The sequence below is a fragment of the Botrytis porri genome (assembly GCF_014898465.1).
Source record: "Botrytis porri strain MUCL 3234 chromosome Unknown BPOR_031, whole genome shotgun sequence".
Lineage (NCBI taxonomy): Eukaryota > Fungi > Ascomycota > Leotiomycetes > Helotiales > Sclerotiniaceae > Botrytis > Botrytis porri.
This window is the reverse complement of record NW_024066105.1, coordinates 112,386-123,810: the sequence shown is the minus strand read 5'-3', so window position 1 is coordinate 123,810 and position 11,425 is coordinate 112,386. Positions and strand designations below refer to the sequence as shown.

The following is an 11,425-nucleotide window of genomic DNA, read 5'->3' as shown; positions in this document are numbered from 1 at the left end:
TTTTTGACGTTGTTTCTCTATTGGGCAAATTCTCAGCCTGAGCCTCGTTCTCTCTGGATTCCCTTTTGCTTGCTTTTCGGGAAGTTCTCTTCGCCTTCTCTGAGTGAAGCCATTCTGCAACTTGAGAAAGAAGTTTATCGCGGTGATGATGATGCTTTGATTCATCATTGGATTTTGAGACTTCTGGGGAAGGAACATCTCGACTTGGTTCTTCTAGGCTGTTCTGACTTCGGAGAGATAGTTTGGAGGAACTGGCAGAAGGCATGTTTGGTCGGCCTGTCATTCTTTTTGCAACACCGGCACTGAAATGTTTTATTCTTGAAGATTCGTCGGTAGGAGGAAGTTCGAATTCTTGTATGTCTTCTGGTTCTGGCTCCGCAATTGAGACGACTGAGAAGTTAAAAAGATAAGAGGTTAGCGAAAGGCTAGGGTCAATGAAAGTATTGAATAATTGTGAGAAATAATTGCAATTGCTAACCTTTAGTTGGTCCACTCTTGGGGCTATGAATGTCATCTGTATCTGCTCTCAATGCTGGTCTGCGAGGCACCGTCGGACTATTGACATCTGGGGGTGAATTCATCTTGCTGGATGATGATGCTGATACGAGTAATTATGAAATCAATGGAATATTCGATTTGTGTAAGGGAGGATTATTTGAAGTTTGGCGCTTTGAATCGCTCGTCGATCATATCTCCAAATCCCAAGCTCTCGCTTTTCTCTCACATGTATTGTGGGATAAAGCACTACCCCACCTTCGAGGAGCTGAATGCCACTTTTATTAGCTATTGTGGATGTGGATCGCAGAAGATTCTTGATTGTCTCCTAGCCGTATTAGTCTTCTCTTGCTTCTTCTTTACGAACCTTGGAAGTAGATGTGATGTGGGTTGGTGGATGCAAAGAAATAGATAGAAGTAAGTGAATTGTGCGAATTATTAGAGGATCGGGTCTGAGTGCTAGGAAATTCAATCTACGAAGTGTCGAGGGAGTATAAGCACCACTCGCAGTTAGTAACATAAAAATAGGTCAACAATGGAAAGGATCAAATCCGTCACTCAAAACAGGTATCCAGGGAATTGGCAGATACATACGATGTTTGTTTTCAAGGGTCCTATCCCCCGCCACCACATGTGATACTCAATTAACCAATGAAATATCAAGCGCAACAAAATAAACTGGGTATGCACGTGCACGTGCGTTCGATCTCTCTTTCATGCGTCATTCTTACATGCATTTGCATCTGTTTCGTCCCCTTTTATATCACAATCAAAAAACATACAACATATACAGCATGTTGGAATGGAGCAGATAGATAAACCTCCCGATGCATCAATCCTTGTGGTATTGTTGAAATATGACGGGAAAATGCGCTCCTAATACTTGCCAACGTGAGCGTTTATCGTAGATGGAAAACCCATCTAAAGAAAATGCCATGTGGCTCAGAAATGTTCATCAGAAAGATAATCCTACCGAGTACTCGGCAACCTTGCCATGGTCTGGGATGGCGTATCACCAACCTTTTGGCTGGAAATAGTCGCTATTTGGTGTTTCAATAATCATCTGCTCCCCGAAAGCATTTGGTATTCGCAGGGTTTCACACCAAGCAAGTCATCCGTCGTCTCTACAGAACACTACAATACATCCCACGTTTCAAAATCGTCCTCCCAGCTCTCTCCAGGTCTATTCATGATATGAGCATTATACGCAAACGACCAAGAACGGATTTAAAGTTGCAGGCAGAATACCAAGTACAACAGAACAATCAGCGATAATGGTGAAAAGTCAACCGTGACACCAAAGAATGTACGTGCTGCTGTTCGAAGAGACGAGTATCCCACAGGCGCAAGACTGGCTCTTATTCTCGACTCGCTATGCTTGGCAATCTTCTTGATGTTGTTGGCGATAGAATGCAAAGCCAGGCACTGAATTTCACGTCAAGTATCGAAGTTGTTGGTTGAAATGCCTTGATCTATTACGATAGAATTCCTTTGCGCTCTAGATATTACACTGGGTATATTAACATTCCTATATTCGCGGAACGCCACATCACAAGCTATAGGTACCCAACATGATAATTTTCATGGCACCTGGGTCGTCGGATAGTATTGAAGTGGCTTTCTCCTCGCCTTGTCCAACTTTCAGTCCGCCTGGGGCGAGGCGTACAAATGTTTTCTGTTGAAATGAACATACCTTGGTATCAATTGTTATTTTTAAGTGCGGCAGTTTCATTTGCGGTATGCTCCCTCTCCGTACACTTTATGACATCCAGGTCCTTAACGACCAGATTTGACAAATGGAGCGTTAAGTATCGTGTTTAGGTGTTCCTCGAGACACTACCATATTTATCGCTCGTCATCCACGGGCTGGTCTAGCAGTTGGCGATTTTATTCCCGGCTCATTCACCGTAATTGTATCTATTGCAATTCCTGAGAGAGGAGCTGCATATACTGGACTTGCTGGTTCTGCGTGGGGTGTTGCTAGTGTGATTGGCCTTTTGGTAGAAGGCCAACACATATCACATGTATTGTGACGATGGTGTATGTTAGATATTTCTGAATTTCAAAAGCCAAGGATAACCGATCTTGTCTAGGCTTAGTTATAAATCTTTCTTTTGGTGGAGCCTCGGTGGTAATAAATGCACTTGTCTTTATTGCTCCCGATACAGCAAAAGCAGTGAAAAGCAAACATTTCGCGAAAAGACCCCCAATACGAATATGATCGAATTTATCGCGATCATCTGTTCCGTCATATAATATCTACTTACTCTTCAGAAAACCAAAATTACATACCCCTGGTAGTCACCCGTGGTAAATGGACTTCTCGTGGCTCGATCCTTCTCTTCATTATCTTCATGATTGGTCCGGATCTGCTGGGGGGACTGCGACTGTTAGGCAATGGTTTGTTGAAAGACAGGACGGTTTGCGGTGGCATTGCTTTCATGCTCTTAGTAGTGCTCTGAGCCCTATCACCGCCGCCGCTCTCTTTACAACCCAAGGCATCGGTACCCACAGCTCGAAAGTAGATCTAATATCAAACCTCTTGCGGGCGTAGCATATGGCTTTGGGTATTCAAGTGTCCACAATTGCAGTGCAGGGCATTGACGTCTTCAAATGAAATATTATCCGGCAATAGCAATGATTCTTTTCTCATGGACCCCAGGAAGACCTTGCCGCTGAACCTGCTTTTGCTGAGAATTCCTGATCAAAAGCGTCACAGTCATATGATTCAATGGGTGTCACCAATGAAGGGTTGTCTCCACTGGTGCCAGGGGAATGGAGAAATGTTGTTCACTGCTGAACAATTACCAGCCCATTTTCAAGTCTTACATGGACGGTTCGAAGAAGGCCTGTATTATTGCGAGTGCAATGGTAGGTATGATTTTCCTTGTGGTATTTGGTGATAAACGCCACTACTTGAAGAAATGCAACGCCTCTAAGGCTGCAAAAGATAAAGAAAGAAGTGTGAATCGGCATGAAGATTTGGGGACACAAATGAGATATAGAAGTGACTGGTATCATTAGCAGTATTGCGCTGCTTTAAATGCACACACCGATAACATTCTTTGTTCAAGTTCAAAATTGATCCCCGACTTTTGAACGTAGGGTAGGTTAGGACTTCGTTGAAGCTCGGCATTTCCGTTATACCGAAGTTGATCCATATTTGTCCACTTTAAGCAAACGAAGATTAGTATCTTTGGACTTCAACGAACTGAACAATTTTCGGGTTATAACTGCCGGCGTGTTTTATTTGCTCGTTTTTTTTTTTCGTGATACTTGATTTGAAAGCCCTCGCATGCTGGGCTTCATTCCTCCAAGAATCTGCCGAGAACTAGCGACTGCTGGGCTGAAGTTCTTATCATTTTCCTTGGAGCTCTCAAACCAAAATTGAGATAGTCACGTTGTAGGCATCTACAAGGCATTTCTCGGGACAAAATCCTCATTAAGCAAAGTTGCCAAGATCACACGGAAAAATAATTTCTACATTCATGGTACGAAGGTACCACCCACTACTCACATAATCCACTCCTTATACGCATAAGCAAGGAATAATTAATTATTGAAGGATTTCTTGATTGTAAGATCCTTCTGTGTTGATGCGGGGAACCTTGTACTTGTATTTGGCCTCGGTTGATGACCGTTTTGGTAAACAATTGCTTGGCGATTTCCTGTATTACACGACCTGAATGAGATCAAAGGCCATTAAATTTATTTTGGTCCTCAGACATGTGAAATATACAATGTAGGGTCTCGCATAAGTTCGTACTTACGCTCTATTCGGACTTTGCTGGATGGGATTTGAGTTATTAGAACGGTATGTTCAATTTAGCCTCACCCCCGCATCCCCACACTTCCATACCTTTCAATCACACTTGCTCCCAGTAATGGGAATATATTCGGTCGTACACGCATATAGGTACCAGGGGTTCATTTTCATAACAGGAAATGATCTCTCACACGACCTCAGGACCCGACTAATCCAGAGACCACTATTTAAACTTTCCCCATCCACTCTAAAGTTCAATTTTAGAACATTGACCAATCTATTCGGATTTGGCCAGCTTATCTCTTTGGCGCCGGCAAATGCAAAAAGGTTGTGTGCCATCAAGTAAGGCACCATTCTTATGGGCCATTCGGCGATGGATTCGAGTATGTCAAGCTATGAAGAGATCAAGTTAAAAGAAAAGAAAGTGGTCAGGTGGGATGATCCTGTAGTCACTGACCGAGGAAGCACATGTTGAAGAGATAAAAAATTTACTAGATTTCCTTCTGAAAATGAGAAATAATGGAACTCTGATGTTTTGTTATAATTCGAGGGAGGATCGCAGTGGTGGCCTTCATTCTCGGTTGTTCTTCACTCATTATCCTATTTTCTTTCCGGTAGAGCCATATTCCAATTCATCAATCATCATGAAGCTCTCGCTGGTATCAATTTATGTCTCTTATGTCAACCGCATTTGCTCTTCCAGTCGAAAATGTCGAGCGGGATGTACCAATTGGAAGAAAGAGCTGCAGCTCCAACAGTAACAATTGCATCACCAGCAGCTACAATCATTGGAGGTGCTGGCGTAACTGTCGAAACCTTTGCTGGTATTCCATTTGCCAAACCTCCCATTGGTGCACTTCGACTTAAACCACCTCAACCCATCACCTCTGCGTTGGGCACAGTCAAAGCAACAGCCCAAGCAGCTTCTTGTCCTCAATTCTTCTTTAGTACTACTATTAACGATGCAATTCCTACATCAGCACTAGGCCTTCTCCTTAATACACCAGTCTTCCAAGAAGTTCTCAATGCTGGAGAAGATTGTCTGTATCTGAATATTCAAAGAACCAGTTGGTACAACCGCTTCATCTCAATTACCAGTCTTGTTTTGGATTTTTGGAGGAGGATTCGAATTGGGAGGAACAGGGATGTACGATGGATCTTCATGGGTAGCCGAAGTATTGCGGAGGGCAAACCGATTATTTTCGTCCAAGTGGCATATAGGGTCGGTGGATTTGGATTTTTGCCTGGAGCGGAGATTTTGGCGGATGGTAGTGCGAATTTGGGATTGTTGGATCAGAGATTGGGATTGCAATGGTATGTTGTTCTGTTGAAGAGTCTTAGATTCATACTAACGAAGACTCTAAAGGGTGGCTGATAATATTGCTTCATTCGGTGGTGATCCATCTAAGGTAACTATCTGGGGAGAATCAGCTGGTGCAATCTCAGTCTTTGATCAAATGGCTTTATATGGAGGTGACAACACATACAAGGGCAAATCATTATTCCGCGGAGCAATTATGAATTCAGGAAGTATCGTCCCAGCAGACCCAGTCGATTGTCCAAAGGGACAAATCATCTACGATATGTCGTAGCCTCAGCAGGATGTTCAGCTGCAGCCGATACTCTAACTTGCTTACGAGGCGTGCCCTATTCCACACTTCTCAATGCTACAAACTCTGTTCCTGGCCTCCTTAGTTACTCGTCTATCGCACTATCATATCTTCCTCGTCCAGACGGTACCGCTCTCACCAAATCCCCCGACCTTCTCCTCGCGTCAGGAAACTGGGCAAAGGTCCCTTTTATAATTGGCGACCAAGAGGATGAAGGAACAATCTTTGCTCTTTTCCAGAGTAACATCTCCACAACCGCTCAACTTACAACCTATTTCTCCGATTTCTTTTTCCATAACGCACCTACCTCCGTTATCACCGGGCTTCTCAACACATACCCCAATGACTTGATTTCTGGTTCCCCTTTCGAACCTTCCTGTTGAACAATTGGTATCCCCAATTCAAACGTCTAGCCGCCATCCTCGGAGATCTCACGTTCACTCTCACTCGTCGTGTATTTCTTCAAACCGCACTGAAAGTCGCACCAACTGTTCCCTCCTGGTCTTATCTCTCATCCTATGATTACGGAACCCCTGTTCTCGGCACCTTCCACGGCTCAGATATTTTACAGGTCTACAACGGTATCAACCCAAATTATGCGGCTAGTGCTAGTAAAGCATATTATTTGAGTTTTGTAAATACTTTGAACCCAAACAATGGGACGAGTAGTGCATATGCGAATTGGCCGCAATATAGCAATGGAGCAAAGTTGCTAAATTTGTATGCGACTTTCGGGGGATTCATAAGTGATAATTTCAGGAGTACGAGCTTTGATTATATAGTGGCTAATTTGCCGAGCTTTTATATTTGAGCGGGTGATGAATGGATTGATGAGGAGGAATTAGTAAAGGATTTTTGGGCGAGGTTGGAGTTTGAGGGGAAGAAATGAGAGAGATATGAGTGACGAATAAGAAAAGCAGAGTTCGATTTTGTTTAATAATATTAAACCATCTAACTCCATATAATGTTAGAATGTTTTTTCGGGGTCGTGGAATCTTATAGAAAGTGAACTATTCGTTGCAAAACCACTCACCGAATATGCAAGGAGAAATGCTCTAAGGGAATACAAGTGAAGCTTAAGAATAATAAGGCACCAATGAGTTACGTTGTCAGCTAGAAAGTAGTTGTTCTTGATTTCACCAATCATTAAGCTCAGTCACTTATACTTTGTATCGTGCGAAATGAGAAGCTCTAGATCTTATATATAATCACGGATTAACCTTTAAATAAACCGAAATTCCTACATGTGAGATCACGTACATCGTCTGTTAAGGATCAGAGCTAAGGGGCGTTGGTACTACCATGACGTAACTCGCTTGTGAAAAACAGAGAAAGCTTTGCCCTTGAATTTCGTCTTGGATTTTGTAGCATGAGTTTGAAAGATTGAAGTGACTTTTGGCACAGCAAAATGGGACGATTACGTTTGAATATTAGGGTTCGTAGCAGAAATGCAGTATTCTCGTCCCGAAAATGATCACCACATACATTTCACGTGATAGCTAAGCGTATAGCATATACTCATTTATTGATCAAGTTTGCCTTGCGACACTCTTACAATTTCCTTCTCAAAAAAAAGTTCGAACTTTGTCAGATCCCATCATGACTATCGTAACACTCCTCACTCATCCTCTTCCCCTCTTCTTTGCTAACATTCTTCTCGCCAACCTGACCGCAGTCCATACCACAACTCGCAGTGAACGCCTTCTAGCTTTCGCGCTGAGCGTATTCCTCTCTTACATCGCACTGTCAAACTGGAATGAACATGTCAATACAACAGGCTGGGCCGGTCGCTTTCTAGCCAGTGGTTCTTTTAATATGCCCAATGTTATATTCGATCGGTTTATTATTCGAAACTGGCAATATGGAAAAGACGACTTGAGACGCAAGAGCATCGGAGGAGAAAATGAAAGGGAAGAGAAGAAACAAACAAAATCGAAATGGGGATAAATGGTAGTCGGAAATACTAGATATATCGGCACTTCGCTGGAGGTTTCCAATGTCCCGTTTTTCAATGCAAAGGATACTATTCTTGGCCCGACTAGATGGAGATTTTGTTTACATCATACTACTGTAATCGTCGCCCTGTATTTTTTGAATACGGCTGCTATTGATGGACAACTAAATGTAAATCAGAAATGGATGAGCGATGAAAATATTCCATGGTTTGGAAAAATGTTTGGTGACGGTATCCACAATCTTCGAGACCAGATTATCACCAGAGTCACCATCAGTATTCTTTACTGGGTGTGCCAGTTTTGTTATCTTCAGTTTTTCTTCTCGGTCGCTGCGTTATTGGATGTTGGACTTGGTGGTGGAGAGGTAAGGCAGTGGAGACCTTTCTTTGGGGAAGCCAGACATGCTTACACGATTAGAGGATTCTGGGCGTAAGTTTTCTGATTTGTTTGATGAAGTTCCAATACTGAGAAAACAAACTAACATTCATGCAGCAAATCCTGGCACCAAAATATCCAACTCACCATCAAAGGTCCCGCCGAGTTTATCACTCACACCATCCTCCATATTCCTCGATCAACCCTCATCGCTCGCTACCTCAAGATATTCCTTACATTTGCAGTCTCAGGCGCAACACATGTAGCCGCAGATTATGGAAGTGGTATCTGCCCAGCACAATCCGGTGCAATGTCATTTTTCTGTGCACAGTCCCTAGGTATCATGATTGAAGATGAGGTTCAGGAAATTTGGAGACTTATGGGCGGAAAGAAGAATACTTTGTTGGGGAAGATAATTGGTTTTATTTGGGTATTGGTGTTCATTTGTTGGTCTAGTCCCGTTTGGGTTTTTCAATTTGCAAGAACTATGCGGAGGGAAGATATGTTGCTGACGTTTGGAGCCTTGAAGCCGTTGTTGGTGGGTCTTAAATTCTGGTGATGGGTTAAAGTATTAGGTGGTAGATACACCTAAGTTAGAATTAAGAATGGCATCTATAGTGGCCAGTGAGGCATATAATTCGTGGATTGCCATTGAGAAGATCATAAATTGATCGTCAAGAACAATTAGAGAGATGTTTAGAACTTCACCTCAAGAAATAACAAAAATGGGCAGGATACTGTCAATTTACGTATCGCAGTTTTGGGCTCATGACACGCCACGATTGGATGGAATGATTATCAAGGATAAGATCAGATGTTTTATAATAACATGATATAATAGAATGATATTTCCGAACTTTCTATGCCTCTTTCACTGTCATTGGCGTACTCATTGTCTATACTTCATTTCTACTTGTTGATCTCGTCTACCGATTCTGTCAACAACGGTCACTAAGGTTTTCAAGCTTTGTTATTATACTATAAATATTAAATATATTAATAAATAGGAATTCAGTTTGTTTTTAATCTATACATAAATAAATTCAAATAAGAATTCGAATTCAAATTTAATAAAGGATTTAAGATAGAAATATAATAAAAAGATTAGTTAGTAATTTTTAATAGATTCTAATTAAAGAACTTAACTTAGTTCATTAGTATATAGACTATATTACTATATGAGTCATTTTATTTTATATATAGAATTCGTCTATGTATAACCATACACTTTCTTTATTAGTTAATATAATTCTTCAAAAACTTTTTATATAATATCACAATATAAGAGATAGGTACTAGATAAAATATATAATATTCTATAAAGAGTAAAGAAAAAGATAAAGAGATGCCGATTATATAAAGAATAAATATCTTAGATATTTATATAATTATATATTAATTCTATAATAGTACCTTCTTTTAAGGACTTATTTATTCTAAGCAAATTAAATCATTATATAGTTTACTATTATATATAAATTAAATAAATAATTAAATTTGTTAAATTAATAGCTTAAATATTTTATATTAATTTAACTTTTCTTTTATAAATTGATCTTTAAGCTTTCTATACCTTCTCTAAGTATTTTAATATAGATAATAAAATTACCTTAATTTTAGAATTATTCAATATTTATTTTAATAAATCAGACTTTTTAGGGTATATATAATAATATTTTACTAATAATTTTTATTTTCTTTCAAATTTACTATTAATTATTAAATAAAAGTATAATAATTTTATTTGATTAAATAATAATGATCATTTTTATTATAATTATCTATAACTTCTTTAAAGATCTATTTTTATACTAATTTATTTTCGTTATTATTTTTTTTTAAATTTTTTTTTTTAATAATAATTGATTTTAATTTATTGATTATAATTTATATTAAAAAATATATTTTGTTAATTATAAAAATAAATAATGAATAATGAAAAGCAAGAAATATTTAAATATTGTTTAATAATTGAATAAGATAAAAATGAGGATAAACTTTTATAATCTTATATGGTTTTATTTATTAATTATTTAATTTCTTTGCTTTTCAAAAGGTTTTTATATTCTTAATATTTATAAACATTTTTTGGTTTATATAATAATATGATGAGTTAATATAATGCTGATTTACATTTTCTTTATATATTATAATTATTTGCCTAGCAAAAGCTTATAGTTATAATAGAATTCTTTTTATTCTATTCATTATTTTATTATCCTTAAAAAACTCTCATTTTTATATTATAGTTATATTTGATGAGTAAGATTTATTAGGTTTTATACTAATATATGAATTAAATTTATAATTAATAAAGAATAACAAATAGTTAATAATCTTCAAAATTATATTATTCAATGTGAATTTAATAAAAGATAACCACTATATTTAATTATTCTAATAAAAATTTAAAAATACTTATAAATATTACTTAAAAACAAAATTTATTTATTCGATTTATCTATCTATTTATAAATAAAATATTAAAAAGTGTTAAAAAGTTATAATTAATTGTTTAATTAATTAAAACCAAAAATCAAATATAAACTATATATTATAATTAAAAATAATATTATCTAATAGATTATATAAAATATAAATATAATTAATAAAAATATCAATAAGTTTTTTTATTATAAACACTCTAATTTTTATAAAGTGTTTTATTTTAGTTAATTGATAAAAAATAATTAAAATATACTTATATATAAAATTATAATAAATATAATCTAAAAGTAATATAATATAATTTATTAATATATTACATTAGGTTTGAAAGAGAATTAATAATAAATATAGGAATTTAATTGGAATTAATTTTAATAATTTTATATATATATAAAATCATATATTTATATATATAAAATAATCTTCTAATATATTTATAATTATTAATATATATGAAAAATAAAATCGATTGTTTTAATTCAACCTAAATGCCCAGCTGAATTAAATAAATATATTCTATAAATGATTTGTATTTTTAATTTATTATTTAATAAAATCCATAATCTCTCTCAATAATATATTTTATTATTTATTACATAACAATCTTACATAATAATTCAAAGTATTTTCCTAAATTCTACTAATTATTTACATATATACTAATCCTCAATTACTATAATAAATTAATGAATTATATTTAATCTTTTATAAACATTATTAATTAATTCATTAATTAATTTATTCTCTATAAATATTATAAGGTCTATTAAAATTAA

General features: G+C 36.8%; 3 protein-coding genes across 3 annotated transcripts; all 3 read left to right on the top strand.

Annotated features, from left to right (window-relative positions):
* Nucleotides 1–2,809: 2,809 nt before the first annotated feature.
* On the top strand, nt 2,810–3,519 carry EAF01_012078 (uncharacterized protein; the record flags this gene model as incomplete). Its single annotated transcript, XM_038920336.1, has 3 exons — nt 2,810–3,016; nt 3,087–3,230; nt 3,319–3,519. 3 exons carry the CDS (start codon nt 2,810–2,812, stop codon nt 3,517–3,519), a joined length of 552 nt encoding a protein of 183 aa, XP_038764201.1.
* A 1,451-nt stretch (nt 3,520–4,970) lies between these two features.
* Nucleotides 4,971–6,682, top strand: EAF01_012077 (uncharacterized protein; the record flags this gene model as incomplete). Its single annotated transcript, XM_038920335.1, has 4 exons — nt 4,971–5,575; nt 5,628–5,791; nt 5,854–6,228; nt 6,285–6,682. 4 exons carry the CDS (start codon nt 4,971–4,973, stop codon nt 6,680–6,682), a joined length of 1,542 nt encoding a protein of 513 aa, XP_038764200.1.
* A 1,136-nt stretch (nt 6,683–7,818) lies between these two features.
* EAF01_012076 (uncharacterized protein) lies at nt 7,819–8,760 on the top strand (the record flags this gene model as incomplete). Its single annotated transcript, XM_038920334.1, has 2 exons — nt 7,819–8,255; nt 8,319–8,760. 2 exons carry the CDS (start codon nt 7,819–7,821, stop codon nt 8,758–8,760), a joined length of 879 nt encoding a protein of 292 aa, XP_038764199.1.
* Nucleotides 8,761–11,425: the final 2,665 nt, after the last annotated feature.